Here is a 25000-nt window from a genome sequence, read left to right on the forward strand (position 1 = left end):
CATCAGATATACAGCACAGCACAAGCTTGTTCAGTTCATTCTTACCTGCACAGTTATTAGTCATGATAAGGGACTTGCTGAATAATCATGCAGGCACTTTTATTCATAGATTTTTTTTTTTTTTTTTTTTTTTTGAGAGTGGAAGAGTTTTATTTATAAACCCACTTATGAGGCTTTACTCTTTAGCCTTGGACATGGTTCTTGAAGCACTGCACATGTATAAACAGCTTAGCTATGTCTTGCATTTGCAATTGTCTTCAGCCATGGTGGCTTTCATGGCTGTGTCATTGTGATACGCTTATACTTGGGCAAAGGCATACAGGCCAGTATATGAAACCAAAAAGATAACTGCATTGTCACAGAACACAGTGTATTCAAATATAAGCCCAGATACTTTTTTTTTTGTTTTAACCAATTATACTGTTTTTAAAGTGTGAAAGATTCCATCCATATAAAGCTTTCCACAGGCTCTTTTTACTTTGCATAATGGAACAATATAAGCATATTTCACATTTATTCTGTAACCAAGTGGTGCCTGTTGCTTCTAGCTGGAACAAATCAAACATAATTTACCAGTTTGGCCAGGATTTGAACTCAGTCTGAAATACCACAAACAAATGGATGTTATTTATTTTGGATAAATTCCTATTGGACAGAACAGAGATCTGGCTAAGGTTAGGATATTTCCTGGTACTCTTTCCAGTGTTGTAATTAAGGGGTATGGTATAGCAGAAGAGTACGGGCCAAATTTAATAAGCTTTTGCAGTGACATGTTCACTTTTAAGAAACATTGGTGCCAAATCTAAGTAAGTGTTTGTACACTACATGCTTGTGTACAGTGTATGAGGAAGAATGAGCAAAAGGGTTGTTTTGGGTTGATTGGCCTATTTATTACTTTATTATGTTTTTTTAACTAATGAAATTTCATCAATTTTAATGCAAAGTGATGGTGTCTTCCAATATGTAATTTGTATAATGCATTATTGACTTCAAAACCACCCCCCCCCCCCCCACCTGTTTTAGTGAAGGGGTGGAAAACACCTGTCTTGCTCATCTGTCAATCACCCATAACATGAACCTATATGGTGCCCTGTTTGTCAGGAACCCCTTTGTAAACATTCATGCATATGGATTTTTTAGTGACAGAGTTTCACTATTGGAAAAAAAAAAAAAACTTGGGAAAGATCAGTTTTTAGTTGTTTTCTTTACATTTGTATTTTGAAAGGAAAGAGTCATTTTTTCTTCAAATATAATGGGTGTAATGGGAATACATTGAGAATGCTGTATGAGACAAAATGAATACGGATGAGTATGTCTGGATTCAATGATTGCATCATCAAATTCCGACAAACAAATCCCTATGATAAAACATAACTGAAGCCTATTAAAGAGAAGTGTGGCGCACATAAATTCCTTAACTGCACATCAGATACATGGCTTGTCAATATACAAGGTGTCCCAAAAGCCAGTCATCGGCCAGCCTCACCCCATTGACTATCTGCACCACACCTCAAAATGTTATAAGTTCATTCCTCTTTGCTTTAAAGGCATTTCACACCTGAAAGAAACAGAGAGACAACCAATATTAACAATTGTGCTACTAATGACTGACCAGCTGAGACCATGTACAGTGTTTTATTTGTGCTAAAAGTGAAGGAGGGACATGTTAATACTCTTGGAACCAGGAGACCTGCACAATAGAAGACACAAGACTTTGCAACTAGCGCTTCACAAAGGAGAGATGGTCACTGGAGAGCAGGTGGTCCTGGGAGAGAAGGTCACTGGAGAGCAGGTGGTCCTGGCAGAGAGGGTCACTGGAGAGCAGGTGGTCCTGGGAGAGAAGGTCACTGGAGAGCAGGTGGTCCTGGCAGAGAGGGTCACTGGAGAGCAGGTGGTCCTGGCAGAGAGGGTCACTGGAGAGGAGGTGGTCCTGGGACAGAGGGTCACTGGAGAGCAGGTGATCCTGGGAGAGAGGGTCACTGGAGAGCAGGTGGTCCTGGCAGAGAAGGTCACTGGAGAGCAGGTGGTCCTGGCAGAGAGGGTCACTGGAGAGGAGGTGGTCCTGGGAGAGAGGGTCACTGGAGAGCAGGTGGCAACAGACAACCCAGTTACCATTTAGTATTGAGTGAAATCAACAGAAATAAATGAACAATCCTCAATGACTGATTTACTTTTTCAGTATAGTGGTCACATGTTAAATAGGTTCTTAGTCTTTTTGTTGAGACGGTTCCCTGAACAAGCATGCTTATGAGATCCATTTTAAATTAAACTATGTTTATATCAATCACGTCCCTGCTGCCAAAAATAATAAATGTTTCCCATCAATCATTTCGTAAATATGTGGTTTATTTCAACTTCTGCGTAAAATATTCCAGTTGAAAAATGTTATCATCATCATTAATTCTGACCTGTGCAACATTTGTTACAAAAGATGCATTGAACTGCATAGTAATTTAATAGTAGATTGGCCTTCTATTCATTTCAAGTGGGCTTACAGGTACATTATACCATCTGCTTGCATAATCATGTATGATATAAATGCATTTATTGACTCTCTGAGACCATTCCTTCTTGACAATTGAAGTCAACTGTTCCATTTGTAAGGCTCAACTGTTCTCAAGTGACCTTGTGACCTTTATTCTTTGTTCACCCGTCTATCAGACCTACAGGCTTGTCTTGTGTGTTTCTATTATTCTTCACAGTATGACAATGGCTTGTGAGAATGTGTCTGGTTCACAGTGGACATCCTTTCCTTTGTCCTGTGCACATTGCTTTGCCGGTAAATCCTTTTTTTTGTTAATCAATACAGACTTAAGTCATCTTACGCTGTGGGACGTGAAGGACTATTTGGCCTTGTCAAGCCGACTGATACACTGAAGTTGATATTTTATCGATGAAAGACAGGGTGAGGCTACAATCACAAAAAGCCATTTCAATGGGAATGTTTTTTTTTTCTTTTCTTTTTTCTGGGCATCATTTCCTGATCACAATATAGATTAGCTGCATGTCCTCTGATAATGCTCAGTCTACAAAAGGGGGAAAAAAAGCTTTACTTGGTAAAATGCTCACTCAAGAGTATAGTGGTTGACACGATTTCCATTAACATTTTATGCAAAGATCCATTAACATGCTAAATGCGTAACTGAGTAAGCACAGTTCACCAGATTGCACATTAAAACTTTAATATTTCTGAGAAAGGCATTGATTTGGGATATATAATAAGTTCAGAAAATTCAGAAATTGATTTGGTGGATTTAATAGAAAACAAGCACCCGGGTATGTTTTATTGGCTTTCAAGCAAGCAAATTAGGTTCTCTAGTTACGGTACGCTAACTATAATGAGATTGAAAAATGCAAATCACAAATAAAACATTGTTTTGCAAAGTACCACATTTTAGGAAGTAGGTTAGCTTGTTTTTGTTTATTTATTTATTTATTGTAATCAAAGACTAAACAGTAAAGTAAATATGATTTAGTTTCTAGTTAGTAGTGCTAATTGTAATTATATATATATTTTTTTAACCATTCACCTTTGTATAATGTTTAAAATAAAATGGTGTGCAGGTCTAGACTGGACAACAAGCCATTTATAGAAAAAGTAAGACCCTATAGAATGGTTGTGTTCAATACAAAATATCCATATCCTTTGCTGATACAACTGTATTTCCAGTTTTTGCTAAAGTTATATCATTAAGAAGCTGTAATGTTTGACAACTTTATTTTTTAGGGTTGGATAATTATGGTCAAAGTACAGTATAACACAGAGTAAACACTTCTATATTACCTAATACTGCAGGCCTCAAATGGACACAAAGGCGAAAAAAAAACAAAAAACAAAATACATGCAATACCTCTTGTGTCCAGCTTTCCACTTGCAGAAAAAAATGTTTAGGGCCAAAAGAAATCTAAACAGGACGATGCACTCAGTGAGCACTGTAAAATGGATGGACAAGAGACATGAGATAAGAAATCTAAACAGGACGATGCACTCAGTGAGCACTGTAAAATGGATGGACAAGAGACATGAGATAAGAAATCTAAACAGGACGATGCACTCAGTGAGCACTGTAAAATGGATGGACAAGAGACATGAGATAAGTAATTAATTTGATCACTGATTGGCCTTAACAAGAATAATTGACTCAGTTACTGATGTCGCCGCTACAATACATCACACAGCCATTAAGTAATATATTTTGTGTGTGTGTTACCCAAACCATCTGCTCACCAACCTAACAAAAGAGAACTTTGTGCAAAACACGAAGAACATGGTGACCGGCACTTTCTAGACTGTCAGAACTAATCAGCATCAGATAAGTTAATGGAGAACACAAAACCTATTTAAAAGCTACATTTACCACTCGGCTGATTCCATTACATTCTGTAATTTCCAGGTGTCACATTTCCTCTCAACATGTCTGTCTTAATGCTCTCCCAAGCTGCCTTGATTAGTTAGACTTTACTGACTTCCAAATTCTTTCCCCTGAAGCCTGCAGGTGTTCAGATATCAAATATTTACTGGATAGCACAGCTACACAAGGAAGGAAGGAAGGAAGGAATGCAGGGCAGAAAGAAGAGCACATTATTAGTAGTATTAGTAGTATTATTTAGGTTTGTGCTTTTTTGTGTTACATCCTTCGACAGGCCTGAAACAGGCATATTTAAAGTAAAAGGTGTGCTTGTCAGTAGTATATGGTGCATACACATTATACTATATTATATCTTCTGTCACTTCCCTTCTAGCTATAATTTTGAGCTCCACCTTCTGCCCTGTGTTGTTCTCCTATGCATCTCAATAGCCTAGCTGTTCTCCACTTTCCTGATCTAGGGAGAGACATGGCTGTGACCTGAATCAGAGACTTTAACTAAAATACATATACAAAAAATGAATGTCAGTGTACTTACATGGCATGGAAAATCAGTGTCCTCATTACTGTTATTTAAAAAAAAATTAAAATTGAGCAAGGATTTCAATGTATAAAGCTACACAGAACAGATCAACTTAAAAAGGAATCATGTATTATTTTCCCTGAGTGACTCATCTGGTAAAAGCACAGCCACGTGGTGTGCAGGGTGACTCATACAGTCAGGAGAGTGAGTACAGGTTTGCGTCCTGTATGTGTGAAGTCAAGGGTTTTCACTGGGTGCTCCCGTGGGTTAGGTTGGCAAACTGGAAGTGACTATTTCTCTTAATCACGCTACAGCGGACCCTGCTGGCCAGGTGCCCAGTGAGCTCAGACGGACACCTGCAGAGCTTGCCTTTGTCCTCCACAGGCTTTCTGACATCCACTCTTGAGTTCCATGGTGTAAAAGAAGAAGCTGCTTGGTCGTGGATCGGAAGACACCCGTTGCATCTTCAGTTCTCCTGAGCTGTGTGGAAAAATTGCTGCAGTGAGGTTAAAAGTTAATTGGACATTATAAATTGTGGAGAAACTTTTGTCAACATTATATATATATATATATATATATATATATATATATATATATATATATATATATATATATATATATATATATATATATATATATATATATATATATATATATATATCCTCCTGATGTGCTAATCAAATAAAACACTGCAAAGAGGGAAGAGTTTATTATATTTACAAGAGAAGGATTACACGTGCAAATGTATCATGCCATTATATTACCTTAACATGGTAGGTAATATCTTCTTCTTTATTTTTTTATGGACCACCATCACAAAGCTTTTTACAGAGGTAAATAGGTACTTGCATGGGCCTGTGAGTTGACCTCACTATTGCTCAAAGAATGGGAGACCAGAACATCTGTGAGAATTGACTCCAATATAGTATTTTTGGACCACCATCACAAAGCTCTTTACAAGGTACAAGATACAGGAGGCACAAAAATGCATTTGTCCACACAAGCAATTACACACAAATCACTAACGTCAAAACCATTAGTGCAGGAGCATTTCACTCAGGCATTCTTATCCAGGCTGTTCTCTGTAAGAAAGCCAATACCACAAGATAATAAACCTGGGCTGATAAATACATGGGGAAGGAGTTGTGTAGTCTGACTTTCTAAGGCACAAATAACCACAACCTGCCAATGCGGTTGATTTGCAGGTGCCCTCGGAATTACTTACTATTTTAAGGTAAATTAAATGCAGAAAAGTAAGTGGGTTTAATGATTGTCTTTCAGTCCACTTGGTATTTCTTTGGAAATGGCCTTTACCTTAATGAATTAGAGATTAAAACCAGTCCTTTTAAATGTAACCAGAGGCTGAAGAGCAGCATTGTTATCATTATTGACAGCCTGTGAAGAGAGACTTAAGCACCCATATCATTATCATAGTAATTATTTAATTGTTTGTGTCGGTATGCATAGATTTTAAATTCCTTCAAACATGTCTTACGACCCTTTCTGCTGTACCTTATCTGCATGTTCTATTTAATGTTGTGGTTTGAAGAGAAAGTTGCTGCAAGGAGCAAATTGTATTGTGGTTGTCACTGGCACTGCCTCAGTAATATGAATTTGAAGGAAGACACTAATATTGAAATTCAACCTCATTTCTTTTAATGGCATGGTTCTGAGTTTGCTGTTTCTCTTGAACGTGCTTTGGGATACGCCACAGTTGTTGCTGTTGTTGTTGTTGTCAGATTTCAACATTATTATTTGTTTATTTAGCAGACACCTTTATCCAAGGCGACTTACTCACTTGTTTTTAGCTCTTAAACAGTTGCAGATTTCAAGGTAGCTATAACATTTTATAAGTAGCTTGAACTCTGCAACTGTTTAAGAGCTGAAATCAATCAAAAAGCAAATTAATTAACTATCAGTTCAGTTAAGAGTTTAGTTAAGTCATTGAGAGCTCAGTTGGAATGAAAACCAGAAGACACTGGGGGTCCCCACAACTGGGTTTGAAAACCCTGCTCTGTGCACCGTCCGATTCTATATATATATATATATATATATATATATATATATATATATATATATATATATATATATATATACATACATATATATATATATATATATATATATATATATATATATATACATACACATATATATATATATATATATATATATATATATATATATATATATATATACACACACACATACATATATATATATATATATATATATATATATATATATATATATATATATATATATATATATATATATATATATATATATATATATATATATATATATATCACTGATCACAGCATTTATGTGTAGTTTCATTTCATGCAATGCTTCCACAAAGCAGAAAAAAAAAGTTTCATTTTTCTTGAATAACACTTACACTCCTTGTTGGGCTCATATCAACTCTGGTTCAAATGAAAGCTCTTTTGAAGTCTATGGCAGTGAAATTGTAGCTAAATGGCAATGTATTAATGTGGTGATTCTGCTCTGAATACGAGGTGATAACCAGCTGTACGTGAGAGCTCTTTTGAATGAGCCCCACTCACACACAGCTGCCAAAGAAGCTTCCAATATGAATCACTATACCTCTGTGCTCTTTAATCTCACATTTGAATGGGGAATATTTAAAAGCAGATTCTGTAAAGATGCATTAAACACCACACATAACATTTAGATGAACTCAAATTAGTTCCATCGTAGCTACGTCAGTTTATTTTAAGCACCACACTGGTTATTTATTAACGTATACAGAAATGTTAATGCAGAATGAAATGCATACAGTAGATATTTTAGTCTATTTTCTTTGTTATAAGTCTGGAGGTCCCCTATCAGTATGGAGGTTTTTTTTTCTGCTTTAATGAATGCAATTGAAGCCGTAAGAGCAGCTTCAAATCATCATGCAATACCAAAATAAGACAAAGCTGTAATGCATCTGTCAGGAGAATGAGGATTTATGAATACTAATATTTGACATCCCCACTGCATATGAAGAACTCACCCCTTGTTATTGAAGTTAAATAGATACAATATACAGCAAACTGCAGCCTATCAGAAAAAAAAAAAATGGAATGTACATATTTGTTAAATATTTTGCTCACTGTATTAAAGTAACAATCAACTAATTGGTTCACATGTATTTCATTCCTTTAAAATAAAATATTATGAGAAACACTCACTCTTTTTCATAATTAGAATTTACAATTTAGCTGCAGTTTAAAGATTAATTGTAAGACTGTTCGTCTTACACAGCAATCTACTTGATTAAAGCCTTTTGCCCAGAGTGTCTAATTTTAATATCTTTTTGAGATTCTACTGATTTGAATGCGTTCAAATAGAATTATAAATTAATTATTTTAGACTTTTAAACTGTGCAAATCTCTGACATTAATTAACAGATTGTATAGTGGTCTCTGGCTAAGAGAACACCCCCTGGGAAGCAAGATAAGTGTTTTCTTAGTTGAAGTGTTCTCTAAGACGGACTTGACCACACCACACAAAACATTACAAAATTTAACTTAGAGTTTCTACTTAGATATTTCAATGCAGTAATTAAAACCATTAAAAAAATAAAAATAAATAAAATTATATATATATATATATATATATATATATATATATATATATATATATATATATATATATATATATATCTTCATGGTTATCACTTTATCATTTAAATATTAAAGCTGCATGTAATTTCAAAGTAAAATCAAAATGTCCTTTTTCAGAACAGAGGAAACGAAGAAATGTTTATTGAATAAAGTATTCAGAAAGAAACATGTAAGCCTAATTGATAATGACTATTTTCAAGCAGTTAGACTACAACTGTCTCCATGTATAATGTGTCACTCTACACACAGTAATGCTGTTAGTACTTCACACAGCTCAGTGGTTTATACTCTGTTATCTGTCATCTCAAGCAGACCCACTCTGTTAAATTGAAAAAAAAAAAGAAACATCTTTTGGTTTGATATTCAGTAGTTTGTTTGCTGGACAGTTAATATGAGCAGAGAAAGAAGTGCTTCCATCAGCAAACAAGTAACTATTTGATTTTAAGGGGCGATCGATATTTTAAAGCCTATCGATCTGATTCTCGGTTCTATATACAGTCATAGCCATGAGTAACAATGAAACTTTTTTTTTTTTCTTGATTCTAAGAATTTTGCAGAAAGACAAATTGCACCAAACCATGAAGTAGCCCTTCAAGAAAACACTTAACGAATAGAAGCTTGATAAGGCTGAGCAGGTTGCCATAACAACAGACAGTGGCACAGACATATAATGCTTCCTTTTGAGCTACTCCTGTTGTTGGAAAAAAAAAAAAAATCACTTTTTTCCAATTTGTCCTCTTTGTATTACCAAAGCAAGACCTCAGTAAAATAGCATAATATAGTAACTGGTACCTTCACAACTCAAAATGGTCAAATGTCTTCCCCCTTATATCACAATATATGAATATCAAATGATGTAGACAGGGTAGCCCACTCAATGGGAATGATTGTCACAGAGACTCTAGTCACAGAAACACTGAGGGAGTCATCCCAAAAGAACCGTTGTGTTTTCTGTTTATCCCACACATAATTAACCATTTACTTATGATGATAGATTTAAGACAATAATTAAGTCCTTTTTGTTTAATGGATTAAACCTTATCGTTCCTGAGAGGATCTCGTAATTCAAAGCTTTGGAAAGAAGTTATTGTGAAATTGTAAAATAAACAAGAAAAGAAAAAAAACTTTGAAACTCATGAACCACAAAAAAAACCCACTCATAAAGCCTGCCCTCCTATATCAGATCTGTGTCCCAATGGCTTAGAATCCATTAAACACTTTTGGAGTATAATACAATTCAATTATGTTTCTCAGCATGTCAGAGCATGTATTGCTATCAAGTTTGTTTGACACTTCTGTAAATGACGTAAGCTTTTTTATTTAAATGTTTCGAAACATGTAACATTTAACAATAATGAGGCAAGTAAAATTGGTGTTGCAATGTTTGAAAGGGTTAATGTTATGCTGAGAAGCTTTTGAACAGGTTGCAATTAATTAGGCTTTCGGTGTAAAGTGTGTTACAGTGCATCAAACAACACAGCCCATTACACAAGTTTATTCATGAACAAAAGCAACATTTACATCACAATTAATAAATAACATGCCTGTAGAAAAACAAAACAAAATCTCTTCCCACAGTGACTCAGATAAAAGCCTAATATATTTTCTACTTAAAGCTTCTAATACCACGAGCACTGTGATTTTAAAGGGTGTGTATGTCAGGGTTAAGAAAATATTTTTCTTATAAGGTGAAGGGTATGTTAATGCCATCTGAATAGAAGTTGCTCAGAAATGTAAATTGCTTGCCTAATTACCTAAGTGACATTCTGAGACAAGCCACACTGGTAATGTATAACCTAACCTGACAGAACACCTAAGGCTTTGTCACTGCGACTCAAAACTTAATTTGAAGTTTGAGATGTAGATTAGGCTACAGTAAGAAACATTTTGTTAGAGTATGCTAATAATGAAGTTTTTCTGTCTCTCGTTAAAACACAGATTAGATCACTTTGCTGTTTGGGTAAGTGCATTTAATAAAAGACAATAAAATGTGCAACAGAAAGACCGTTTCAAATTGGTGTCTTTATTAGAACATGTTTTAGTTCAGTGTTACTTTTATACCTTATAGAAATGGGCACTGTACATTATACATTGTTTCATTTCCTTTAGTCACATATGTTTAACACCGCACCTCTAGAATCTGTTTTTTTATTGTTATAATGTTGCTAATAATCTTTCATAACACATTTGAAGTATTCAGTGCAGGTAGTTGAAAAGTCTTACTTTTCTGAAGACGAGAAAAACAATTTGAAAGTTTCTGGTGGGTTGCGAATAAGGCTATTCCATTAATTCTCAGTAATTTCATTTCCCCAGTGAATCAGGGGGGTTTCGAGGGCCAGGGTTTTTTAACATTAATAGATGTTACTCTACAAGAGAGATAATGTATTTCTTTTGGTTCACCAATTCAGCTAAAGCTATCCTTTAGACTGAGGCTTGATTACATTCAGTAATGGTATGGCAGCTACAGTTTTTTTGTATTACAAAATTTGCTTTGAACCCACCCCTCAAAAAAAGCACAATAGAGATAATAATACTGCACCTGGTTCTTTTCTTAATGGCAATTAGTTTGATTAGAAACCTCTCCATAATGAATGTGAATCTGTATTACATTAAACACTACAAGCATGTGGGGTCACTAAATAGATTGTATGAACAACAATAGAGAGCAATTTATTATTATTATTATTATTATTATTATTATTATTATTATTATTATTATTATTATTATTATTATTAAAGCAACTGAAAGATTATAAGACTGCAGTTCATTGGGAAATTAAAGCTCACCGTGGGTATGGATAATGATACAATCGCTTCTATGACAACAATAATACTAATAGTTCTTAATAAAACTACTGCAATACAGTAAAACCTCTCTATTAAGGTCAGCCAGGGAGGTGGTCTTAATACTGAAGGTACATAGAATGTCTTGTTGCAAGTGAATACAATAGGATTTTTAGTTCTTAGTTTGGCCAGTTTATTAAACTGGTTAAGACTTTATTAATCATTGTGTTGTATTCAAGTTTACACGTTTAAAAAAAACAAAAACAAAAAAACAGTTGGCGTTAGTTGAGAGGTCATTAAACAGAGGCGTGATTCTATTGTGACAGCAGATGGTGGCCTTAATATTGGAACGTTACTTTCCATTGTTGTCATGCAAAATGAATTGCAAAAATGAGGGCCTGAATTTAAGTTTTACTGCACACTACAGTATTTATCCTGTGTATGGCTTTGTCTTATGTAACCGTTTAACTGAATGCATTAATGCCAGACTCAAGTCCCTTATTATCACACTGTATTTGATTTTGACGCATAGCACAACCCAGGTTATGGTTGCTAAGTGTACCATGTTGTGCCCTTTTATTTAGTTATTTTTACAGTTTCCAAGAGGCCTCCCTGTCACTGCTTCATATTTCCGCCCTCGTTAAGTTTAGCTTCTCACACATCACGGTGAGGATTGACATTCAGGGCTGCTCTGCCTGGGGAAAGCAGAGGCTGACAACATTAAGTACAGAACTGCTGAGTTGACAAGTGAAGGTTGAGTGACTGAAGCTTTTTGCTTGAACTGATCCACCATGTGCTAAATGTATTAGAAGAGTGAGGGACAGGTGAGAGAACCAGGTCAGTGTCTGTAATGCAGTGTACGGGCCTGACTGAAGAAGATTCATATAACGTGTCAATTTGTCAACTCAGTTATTTTCCTCGTCCCAGGTAGACATGTTTTTTTTTTTTTTTTTTTACTGGCCTAAAGTGAAAACATAATTGTTATGTGTCCACTCTCTTGAAGTAAAGTTTATAAATGAGCAAGGCAATATTCTGTGATAGGGGTTACTCTAGGTTTTCCACCCATCCTGGTTTTGAGGAAGGTGTCCTAGGAGTTCAATACACCTTCTCAGGACACTATAAGATGTTTCCATGTCCATATACATCACTACAGCAACATCACAGTGCCAGTACCGTACGCTGAGCACAGGTGACATAAATACACAGGATTACTGCAATAGACGCACATATTTATTGGTTGTCAATACTACAGTAGTGATATTATAAACCCTTTGCATGAATGCAGGATGTCTAAAGATGGTTTACACTTTGAACAACCCCCTTCTGTCTGGAGGCCATTGACACATTATATTTACTATTTTTCCATGTAAGGAAAATCCTGGATTTCAAATGAATTAACATCTATTATTTGCAATTAACATTCTGATAATATTCTGAAAAGGTATGAAAACAATGACAGACCCCCTTTGTGCTACAGAAAAAAGTGTTGATCTGATTCTTAAGTCATAAAAATAAACTACTTCTGATTAAAATCACTGAGATGAATACAAATTTGGATGAAAATTGTCTTCTGCAAAGCTGTGTCATTTGAGCTTTTAATTCTCCTGGGGAGACTGAGCAGGGAAGTTAGGCACAGCTGCTTTATTAAAACCAGCTATCTGAACACTCGGGAAAAACTATTTAACCAAGGCTTTTACATTTTCAAAATTGGCTATTTATTACACTTTTTATTAACTCCTTACCGTTAATCACACCCTCCTGGATTATGCAATGAAAAAATCTAATTAGGGAATAGTTTTACAAATCTTGTGTGTGTGTGTGTGTGTGTGTGTGTGTGTGTGTGTGTGTGTGTGTGTGTGTGTGTGTGTGTGTGTGTGTGTGTGTGTGTGTGTGTGTGTGTGTGTGTGTGTGTGTGTGTGTGTGTGTGTGTGTGTGTGTGTGTGTGTGTGTGTGTGTGTGTGTGTGTGTGTGTGTGTGTGTGTGTAAAAAAAAAAAAGATCAATTGTGGGAACATGCAAATCACAGTAATCATATATAAACAACTGACAATACATTATGCAGAAACACAATCTTTTTTTATGTGATGACATCACCCATGAGCAGCTACATTTCTGTAATACAAACGTGTATTTCAGTGTTTGATCTCAGTATGACTTGACAAGTCCTGTTTTAAACCGAGGCCGGGGTGAGAACAGGTTCTGTGGTGAACTAGGGAACATGCAAGGGTGGAAATGAAAGCACAGAATGCAGTGGGACATTTAAAGTAATTGTAAAAGTAATTACTTCAATGTTCTCAAAACACCACCTACCTGTACATACAGCACAGTTGCACAGTGTCCCATGCTGGAGTATTAGACCTGTGTCAGAGGAAACAGTGCCCCCTAGAGATCCTTCAAGACCACTCCTTACAGCACCTGACTTTCCTTGGAGTTGCATCATCCAAGGACTAACCAGGTCCACCCCTTAGCCCATTTATGCTCTGAGATCTAATGCGATCAGGCTCCAAAAGTAACAAATGGCAGCTTTTTCTAAAGGAAAAACAAATATAATAAAATAAAACAGATAAAATCTTCCTTTTCCAACACTCAGCCATCTGACTTTAGCAAAAAGCAACAAAGACAAAAACAAACAAACAAACACACCAGAGCTCCTCTTTGCAGAATTGCAGCCCGAGTTGCAATCCAGGGCTGCAATAGCAGGTTACTAAAAAAGCTCTCATTTAGTTACTACCTGGTGACATTGAGACACACACTGAAGCATAACAGGGTTACATGGGTTTAATGATGTTGCTTGTCCTATCAAGTTAGATCTGACGATACCAGAATCGTTTGCCCATTCTTGCTGCTATTTTTATACCTGGCCACTATTATTAACAGACAGGACAGCGCCTAGGTGCCATTCATCAAATAGCATTCATGCCTTTCTTTGAACTTTTGTAATAGGAGCGCAAATTAGTAATTTTTTTGTCTCCCTGTCCTAATACAGTCTGTGTGTAAAAGCCACTGGCACCGCTTCATTCCTGATATCATAAAACACTGATAAAGGTTAATGAAATGTGGGCTTCAACACTTCTAGATAGAGCTGCCATTTACCAGATAATGCCACCGAGGTTTTAGTGCAGGGACAGTGTCCTGTTATAAAGGGAACGATGACTGTAATCTTTCAAAGCCGTTGTGAGAAGCTATGCTGGTAAGAGGCCAACAAACTTCCTGATGAGGAAAGAAATCTGGATTCATTTACACTGAAATATACGTAGCATTACTGCAGGTAACACTTTCAAAATCTCATGTCCCAATTCACACACCTTGATTAATGTCTGAATAGCAGAAACATTGCATTTCCTGAGATTTAAAGAGCAACTGGTTACAAGTATGCCGTAGCACAGAAATCTGATCTCTGTTTCTATCTTTACATCTTAGTGACTTCTTAAAACTCATAGGATGAGAGTGTAACTGTTAACCGCCCTGCAACACTGACTCAAGTGGATATAAAAAAATACAGTACAACACAAAGAAAAAAAAACAACAAAACATCTTAAACAAAATGTTATTTTTTACAGCCACTAGGGGCAGTGTTGATGCACAATATTGTCTATTATTGTGTGCGTTGGTTTATATCAGGAGGGTTAATAAGTTGTCAAACCACCATTTTTCTCCTGCATTGTAAGCAGACGTGCTCCCTGATTTCTCTCAATAATAAAAAAAAAAAATAGAAAATGCATTCCAACGATGTAGAATTATTTTTCAGATTACTTTTTTAAATCTGAATATTTGTTAGAATTAATCAAATGTAGAATATTTCGGTTGCTATTTGATGCGTTATTTTATTCTGAATACAGATAAAATTGTTACTATGTTGTGTACAGCACAGCTAATGTGGTACTGTAGCTTGATCGATGCACACTGTTATCTTGTACTGTATGTCAGAAACACAGAAAAACCTCATCCACACACATGTAAAACAAGAAAAAATGACTCACTTAAAATACTAGCAAGAACTGTAATGTCAGCATTTTGTATTTATTATTTATTATTATTATTATTATTATTATTATTATTATTATTATTATTATTATTATTATTATTATTATTATTGTTTTGTATTGTTTTTTGGACATGCTAGAAACAGGGGCTATAATACCAGGCTTGCAAGTACAGCATTTATATCAATAGCTGTTTTAAGCCCTTCACTTTATGATTGACTCTATTTGCAGTTAAACACATGTGAACATGGTCTCAAAATGTCACAAGATGGCATTACCTGTCTTACCTAATAACCCTGACAACCTCCCCTTGCAACATTTCTGCCTGCATCAATGTGAGAGCTTTTTTTTTATTCTATTGCTGGCGTTTAACATTTCCATGTAATAGTCTGTGCTAACAGCTTTTGACAAGCAATGAATCAAACCCAGATTAGGGCTTTTGACCACTTCTGTTGTACTACCACTGGTCTGTGGCTACAAATATCAAACTCAGGGTGTATTATTGTTGTGAGAGATGGGAGTTAAAGGGTTAAGAGTGGACTATATTAAGAAATGTCATTTCAAAGTCATTATACAATGGGATTCGTTATACAATGACAATAATGCAAGTTATATTAATTGAGCTGATTTCTACAGATTTCAGGAGCAATATCATAAACTCATGATCACCGTCAGCCCACATGGTCGTTGTTTGTTTCCACAGATACACTTGCTTCCTTCACTGTGCATCACCATGAATTGCTTAACTAGCCTGTATATGCATGCAAACGCCATAATAAACAGTGACCTTTCAGAAGGGCTTGAATTATCACTGTTCTAAAGCCCAATATGAGCATTCTTCTTCCTCAAATGGCACATCCTTAATTATCTTTTGATAACTTATCTGACAGTGGCAGATCTGGTTTTCAGCTCGATCTCCTTGCTAGAATTCAACATTTGAAAAATAGTTATCGCTTGAAAGTAAAAATGGCTTTTAAATATAGTTTTGAAAGACATGATTAGGTTATTTCTCATATGCCCATCCTGATCCAAGCATTATTCCTCTTTGATTGCTTTATAAATCGGCTTTTTAAAGAGTCAGTCAGATATTGAATTCAACATATGCAGTAAATAGTAGGGCAGGGCAGAGGTGAGGTGAAAGGGGGTGTAACCTATGTATAGATATACAATACTGCCACTTTCTCAATAGTAATGACATATGAAATAAAAATTGTAATGCAATAATATATGCTACCATTTGAAGCTGTTGTACATCTTTGGGATCCCTGAGTTGCTCACCTGGTAAAGGCACTAGTGCATGGTGCACATGTTGACTCATATAGTCAGGGGTGCACAGGTTTGAGTCCTGGGTGTGTTAATAATTGGGAACTTATATAAAGGCATGTTTAAAAAAATAATGTTGCAAGTTGATTATGTTTTGCTAGCCTGAGCACAAGACCATTCCCCAAAAAGAGATACGATTGATTCTGAGTAAAAAAAAATGTCATGGACAGATTTCAAAATCGGAATTGACCCACTGGTTCAGAAAACAAGACTCCAGCAACAGATCAGGTATTTAAATATACTGTTAAGGGACAGAACAACATAGATGGCAATGTATGTCTTTTCAATGACGACCTTGAAATGGCACTAATAGAAGAGCAGGAAAGAAAATCCCTGAGAATGGATTACTCTCTGCTCCGATCCTCAGATGCGAGACCCGTCACGCACGCAAAGAATAATCACAAAGGAGATCAGTTTGACTGCGGAATAACTTGACAGCCAAATTGGTATGAAGCCTTATATTAATGTACTTGATGCAGCTCAAATACAATTAAGCTACAAAATGGTGCAAATGTAGGCCAGCAGCGTGAAATAGATTCCAAAGGCTGCATGTGCAATAACATTGTTAATCATATAAGCTGAGAGACCAGGTTCCAAGAGTAACTATAATTGACTTGATACAAGAGTGACAAGATGCTGTGCTGATAGACTTCCAGTTATTTAAAGAGCTACGTGATCAATAGGACGTTATCTGTACAGATGTGGCCTGAAGGGGATTGGATAAAATGGTCATGTATCGATACATCTGTGACGCTTAGTATTAAGTAATACTCAGTAGAGTTTACGAGTAATTGTGATTTGTCTTACAATGCACCCAGCAGGCAGCCATGTATGGGATAAGAGTTTCTAGAAAGAGAGTCTGGAAAGAGTGAAGGATATACCACTGTTTCTTTTTACATGTAAATGTTAATGCCAGGAATCGGTTACATGCTAAGAGTATCCACTGTAAAATGATTCTGTTCTAGAATTATCCTGCAAATCTATTAGCTAATCTTAGTTCTTTTAATATCCTTGTGTAGCAAGTTTTAGCCTAACATGAACCCAAAGTTAATGTCCTTTATTGCATCAGTGTGATATATATATATAAAAAAAAAAAGATAGAGACCATTGACCTAAAGCTTTAATGAAATTACCAAATAAGTCCCTCACTCAATTAGTGTGAATGGTAGTAAATGATTCAAAGAGTTAATTAAAGTGACTGCCAGCATCAGCAACAGTTTGTGGACCTAAAATGACACTATAAGCATACCAGGTGAGAGTGAAACTTCTATGAGATGATTATACAGACTGTCCAGGTTGTATCTTTTGATACCACACACATGTTTCTGTGTCTATTTTGTTTAAAATGTATTAGGGAATAAGGGTACTAAGCAACACCAGTCCTGCAGTGTTATAAAACTACAGGTTCATCAGTTAAAAATGATTAGATTCTTTAAGTCTTGATCAGTGGTTGAATTTGCTTTATTTCATAATTAAAGGCACACTTAGAACAAACACCTGGACTGGAAGGACAAGGTAATCAAAGTTTGGTCCACTGGTAACGACATGCTTTTCCCACGTGCCAGGGAACCAGTTTTTCTTGTGGTAATACAGGGCTCTGCCACACTAATGCTGTTAAGAGGCTGTGCTGTCTGTGTTATAATGAGAACAGAACAGCAGGTTAACTGGGTTTATGGGGACAATGGGAGACATGGCCAGGCTTTAATGCATGACCACTGCTATATTATATAGTCACTGTGAGGAGACCTGTATATACATTAGAATGATTGACGTAAAGAAAACAAACAGCTAATTTTGAAGCTTTATTGTGTTGGTTTTCAATTACAGAACACAAGAATTAAGGCTTTCTGGAACAGGTACATTTTGAAAAAGTCTGTTTTTGGAAACTGTTGGGAAGGCATTTTAAAAACTCACCTCAGATATGCAGGCACACTGTTCAAAAGACTGCCCTTAGCTTTACACTGTAGGAAAACAGCAATAGCATCTTCAGAAGCTGAGAGGATTCAATTTGCTGGTAGATTAAGTATGGCTTTTCATAGGCAAATTACATCTTCCATGAACCGTCTCTTCTTTTAGAAAGGCAGAATAGTATATTATTGAAAAAAAATGCAGATGGGAAATATGGATTTTGAAGATGATAAACTTTATAAAGGATCGCTGTAGTATACCATAATAAAAGTACAACATCCAGGTAGTAAAGTATAGTAAAAGCATGGTGTGCAACAGGTCTGGATGGTGAACCATAGCTAATGAATAATATAAACATAAAAACATTGTGTTTATTAATTACAGGTGGCACACACAGTCTAATTGCTTTACAAGGGTTGAGTTAACAACTGTGAATAATAGAGCTGTACCTACACCTCTAGTTTATACTCTAGCCATAGAGTGTCTTAAGAAAATGTAACCATAGCAAGCCTTTCCTTTTCCTATACTAGGTTATATTTATGTAGAATATATATGGAGGTGGCATTTAGGAAAATAAATAATTTGCAAGAACGACACTCACAGAGCGTAGTAAGCTGTTTACCTGCAATTTAATTTTCTTGCCAGTGTAAATTGTTTGATGATACAACCGCATTTGCAAAACATATTTCTAGACTTATCAGGGTAATCTCAGCAAAGGCCTGACCTGCTTGAAGAATCTCATGTCCACAGACTCAAAAGAAACAACATTTGATTGCAGACAAAGGGTTAATTGAAACCTAGGGGCAGAATTCAATATCCTCAAGATGTTATACCTCTTTCATCAGAGTTAAAGTTAGTCCCGGCCTCCTCTAACAGTAGATCCTGGAAATGAAACTGCTGTGGTTTTTATTATATCGCTGGAAAACAACCTCACTGCTGGACAGATACAAACCCTGGCATTCCCCTCTGTAATATGTCTAAACTGACCTGATCTGATGAAATTGCTTTTGGCCCAGGCTTCTACATTATATTGGTTTACGATTGGATATCGTTAAGTAAATCATATTGTTGCTGAGCAGTCTGTATTGGCCACTATTGCCTTTACTTTTGATTGGAAAATGACATATATATATATATATATATATATATATATATATATATATATATATATATATATATATATATATATATATATATATATATATACACACACACACACACACACACACACACACACACACACACACACACACACACACATATATATATAATTGTAGCAACCTTCATCAACAATCATTCCTGAATGCTTTCTTAACTGATAAAATAATGGAAGCATGAATAGTGCAGTAATAGTTGTGCAATTACATTGTATTACCTGATGTAATTACACAGTAATACCCTGGCACGGGTCAGTTTCAGGTAACTATAGTCTTTTTCCACAAGTAGCTACCATTTAAGAGCAGCAAATCTGTCCAGCTTTTACTATGTTAAATACATAGTTAAGTACTTAATCTAAAGTGGTACCAAAACAATGCTCTAGGCCGAGCCGATATATAGTCTTAATGTAAAAAATAAATGTTTTTTTTTATGCCTCTGTATTAAAGAAAAGAATTCCAAGCACACCTCACATATCTAATTTCTTATTCCAAACTACCAGTAAAGATGCTCAATGCTTTTCTACCACCCAGACCATGTTTTGTAACCCCCTATGGCTATATACCAGATTTCATGTCCCATATTGCCCATATTGTCCTGCAAGTTGAACATTTGTACAGCTTTAACAATACATTTGCAGATATGCCATCAAAAAGGTGTTCTAATTACTTGAATCCACACTGCATGTACTGCACTGCATTTTTTCTTCCAAGGGTACTGACGTTTTTCTCTTGTGTCTGCAAATTTCATATTGGTTTATAAATAACAATGACAGGTGCTTGAGCTAAACAAATGCTATTTATACCTGTTTTTCAATTCTATTGTGTGAACTTGTCTCTTGAATTGTAATTAAGATACCTTAAACACAATGCATTCAGGAGCTGCCTCAACAACAGATATCATAATTTCCTAGATAACCTTTTCATTCCCAACATAAAGACACCTTTGTCTAATATTGATGTTGCATAGTACACCATATCTATATCTGTTGGAATAATGTGTGCCTCTGTATGAAAGGAGACTGCAATGTTAGACATGATTACATTGATTTATAAGAGAATCCAGAGATTGAGGTAGCCATGGAACATGCATGAAGTCTCAATCATGCTCCTCAAACAATTGCAAACAACTCTGGTATGGTGGTTGAATGAATTATGGTCTTGAAAGCAGCCATTGCCAAACATGCAGTGTATATATGAAATTAAACTGTGGTAAAACTGAATTGGCGTTATGTACTATTGACTATAAAATGCACAGCCTGTATTTAAAACTGTACAGGACACATGAAAACGTGAAAATTAAACTAAAGTATCTGCTTGACAGGAGCATCTTCTGCGCTGTGCACAGCCTGGTATACAAGGGCAGTGATCCTGAAAAGAACCAGAGGCAAAGCACAGACTTTGAACGCAAAGGGTTTAGTAAGCAACGATATGAGACATTATTATTCTGATACAACACGACAGCTTAGTGCAGCAAAACAACATCCTTCAAGCTTCAGGGAAATAAAGAAAAAAAGAATGGTTTGTGAACTTCTGTCATAATGTAAACACTGCTGTGTGCTGACTAATAAAATATTTCCAGGGTGAACTCAAAGGCACCTAGTGTGGGATGTGCTATCTATTGTACATAACCCTATCACAATATACTGAGTACACTCATACACAATTATTTAATCCAGTTGTTTCACTATTCTGTAACTTTAGGGGACAAAAAATTATAAATACAGCCCCTACTCTCCAAAGCCCTCTTCCATGGGTACATGGTTTGTAGGTAATTCTTAAACGGTGCATCTCCACTAGTCTGAAAATAATTAGTTTAACAGATTAAGATAATACCACATGCACTGATTGTGCAGCTGACAAGGCATAGAAAGGCATAGCATAACCACAGAGCAGTTATTTGTTTTTGCGATATATATAGAATATGAAGTATTGTACAGCACTAGAATGCATTATGATTTATTGCTTCACTTGTTTCAGTGTGTGCGTTGAGTGTCTTTAGTGCACTTCATTATTTTGGATAATCTGTTAAAGTGATATGCAAGTTTTTATAAAAGAAAAGTGTATGGTGCTTGTGGGGGGAGGTTAAGGTAGGAGTGTGTGTTTCTTTACAGAGTTACTTGAGAATTATCTAAAAGGAAGATTAGTATGCATTTCACATTGCCATAGACAATGCTTCCAGGTAATATTTAATGATTTAAAATTGAAGCACAAACTGCACAGACAATACCTGTTCTAATTATCGTATTTATATTGGATACATATGGAAAGGATTATCCTTTCTTTCTAATTGCTACATGCAAATAATTAAGGGCTTAATTGCAAAAAGTACTTGGCATATAATTCTGGAACAGTGTGAAAAAGACACTGCCTTGACGTATCATAGTCATGAACCAAGACAGCTGTAAGTGACCTGAGCCTATATGTTCATGCAGCATTCTGTCACTAAGATATAGGCATGTCCCTTTTATTTCTTTTTCAGTTTTTATCGTGAATGCTGGTGCTCATGAAAGGCACAGGCTTGGCAGCATTGGAGGCTTCTCTGTGTTTGTTCAGAGAGGAAGGCCAGCACAAGCAATGGACAGGTCAGTTGCCTGAAGACTGCCCTGAAGGGAATAGTTCAGTCTTCACATCCATTCTGGACTATTGAGACAACCTGTAACATTACCCAGTGCCAATAGTTCTGAACTGCGTGAACTATTATCCGCTAAGGTCTAAGTAAAAACCAATAAACTCTTTTAACTTATGACCTGAGCTAAATTTAAATCTTTCCCTTCAGATGTGGAAGGCAAGTACATTAACCTGTTATATATTTGCACACTTCAATAATGCTGTTGAAACTTGCATCATTTCAGTCTGTATTTTCTTAAACTCAGATATTAAAGAGCTGCACTTTCCATGTTCACATTTCCCTTACAATCCTATAGTGTTCAGTTTGCTATCATGGAGCTAGTGCTCCAGTATTAAGTCATTACCAGTTTTCTCTAAATTTGCCTTTGCCTGGCTTTGAGCTACTGTGAGCTTTTTATAGATCTCTTTGTCATTTTCATGAACTATAGCTCTAACTAAGAAACAACAGATAGGCACACCCACCACAAGTGCAAGTATAGAAAATGCAGTTAACATGCCAATAAAACACAGCGTTAACGGGAGAGTATTTATGTGTTATCAGTGCCCTGATAATGTATTCAGTGGCATGTTTACTAAAAGGAGAAGCAGAGATCCAAATAATTAATCAGCTATCATTATTCAGAATTACTTTGGTTCCTGAAAACAAGGATGGGCCACAAGTGCATTTCAGTGGAAAATGACAGTGCCAGAAGAGATCCTTCAAACTGCGACTGGCGTTTGGTGGAACCCTTCCAGCGGAATCTATTGCCAGACCATATTTGTAATGAAAAGGGATTGCAGACGACAGCACGTCCTTATTTCGCTATCTTATATCCTTCCGACCTTCCCTTCTTTCCTCATTTTTTGATTTATGATTCTGGTTTCCCAAACCTCATTTTCAGAGCTCTGGTCAGAGTGCTGTGGCCTTTACCCTCTTGGTAGATCTTGCAGAGTTGTGAATTATGACTGGGAGGTCATAGACCTAATCCTTAGAAACAGTTTTAAACTGCCATTCAACATGATGGCTTGCTCTATGAGCGTACTGTGTTTCAAAGGTTGATGACTTTTATTTTTATTGTTTCCAGCACCATTACTTCTCAATGGTTTCTCATGGTTATAGAAAAGGAATTCAATTGATTTGGAACCCACGCCGTCTTGCAGACATAACAGTAACATATCCCTCGCTAGATAATATCTGCTAGATAGCTGACCATCACTATTGCCACTCATTTTACAAGTATTTCTGGTATTCAACATTTTGACTTGCAATGATAAAAAGAATGAAGCCGCAATAATAAACAGAAATGTCAATATTTCTGCCACACACTGTGTTTCACAATTTAATATTGGAACAATGACATGGCGGCTTTTCAGAAAATATGAATATAAATATAAATGGGAACTCATTTGCTGCATTTCATGGTATGAAAGTAAAATAACAACAAGGAGAATAACCAGTAAATACAGTAAAATACTGTTCCGCCTGAATAAAGAAACAAAACATCTTTCAAGTTCCGATGCTATGTGCTCAACTGAACAATAGAGTTTATTGAATAGATCTGTGATCTTACATATTTTGTTTGAATGCTCGCTGATTATCGTTACTTGATACGCAAATCTGTTTGCTGGTAAGAGACTTCAGAATGTCTCCATACACCTCTAGAATTAACATCAGTACTGCTGGTTCTGAAAACACAGGGTTTTTTTTAGCATGGTGTTGTGGAATTCTAAGACCCCTCAGTAACTCTACAAAAGTCTAACCTTTAATATTCATAAAACATTTTTACTACAATTTATAAAATTGCAAGAATAAAGGGAGCGATTTCAATGGCTAACAAGTGTTTTAGAACCATTTTGCCTGATCGCTGCAATAACACAGGACAGGGTATTCAAACGTGGTCCAGAATCATACTTGACTTGACCTAGTACCGAACAACACCCCTAGACGCGGGATATTGGATACTATTTGAAAACACTGTTGTATGTTATTGCTCTCTTATAACGTGTACAGCTATTGGACATATTACAGTACCATGCATATTTCAATGGCCAACAAACATGACTCACAATGTTTTTCTAGGCATCAGCCTTATCAACCCCCCCCCCCCCGTGGATGATGTTATTAATGAGATAAGAGACTTGGTAACCAAGGTGACAAACACAAAGATGTGTGTTTGAATAGAATTACAAAATTATGCATGAAAACAGCAGGGAGAAGAAAACCACTTCAAGACAGTAAAAAGTGTAAAAGAAAAGCTTAAATCTGCATATTTCAGTTTTATCTTCAATTAATATCATATTATATATATATATATATATATATATATCGGGTCAAATATATATATAATATAGTATAATAGAGTTTCTAATTCGATACATTTTATGCATAGTTTTAAGATAAGGGTTTTGTATGTTTCCATAAAGTCCACTTGAAAAAAAAATCACAAAACTTATTTTTTATTGTTTTGAATATTGCACTTGAAATGTCACTCTAACTGGAACTTAAAGTATAAATGGGTTTCAATTAGAAAGTGAATGTTTTCTGTATTATTTTGAGACATGAGCGAGTACCTTAAACATGCATGCAATCCACTTCACATTATAAAGCTCCTTCACATTACCAACGAATAATACATTTGCACCACATTGTGTGGCTAATATGTAATTACGAGCCATCTTTCAGGTCAGAAGGACTGCACTATATCTTTTGTCTTAAA

General features: G+C 35.7%; 2 protein-coding genes across 8 annotated transcripts in view; one reads left to right on the forward strand and one right to left on the reverse strand.

Annotated features, from left to right (window-relative positions):
- The window catches only part of LOC121303275 (glutamate receptor ionotropic, kainate 3-like), a 25367-nt gene extending 25303 nt beyond the window's left edge, over window positions 1-64 (reverse strand). The window contains exon 1 of the mRNA XM_041233861.1: window positions 46-64. Within this exon, the coding sequence (XP_041089795.1) occupies window positions 46-64 (19 nt within the window). The remainder of the gene's footprint in view (window positions 1-45) is intronic.
- Window positions 1-25000, forward strand: part of pum1 (pumilio RNA-binding family member 1) — a 507081-nt gene that overhangs the window by 129166 nt on the left and 352915 nt on the right. The window lies entirely within an intron of this gene.

Source organism: Polyodon spathula, chromosome 32, assembly GCF_017654505.1.
Source record: "Polyodon spathula isolate WHYD16114869_AA chromosome 32, ASM1765450v1, whole genome shotgun sequence".
Classification (NCBI taxonomy): domain Eukaryota; kingdom Metazoa; phylum Chordata; class Actinopteri; order Acipenseriformes; family Polyodontidae; genus Polyodon; species Polyodon spathula.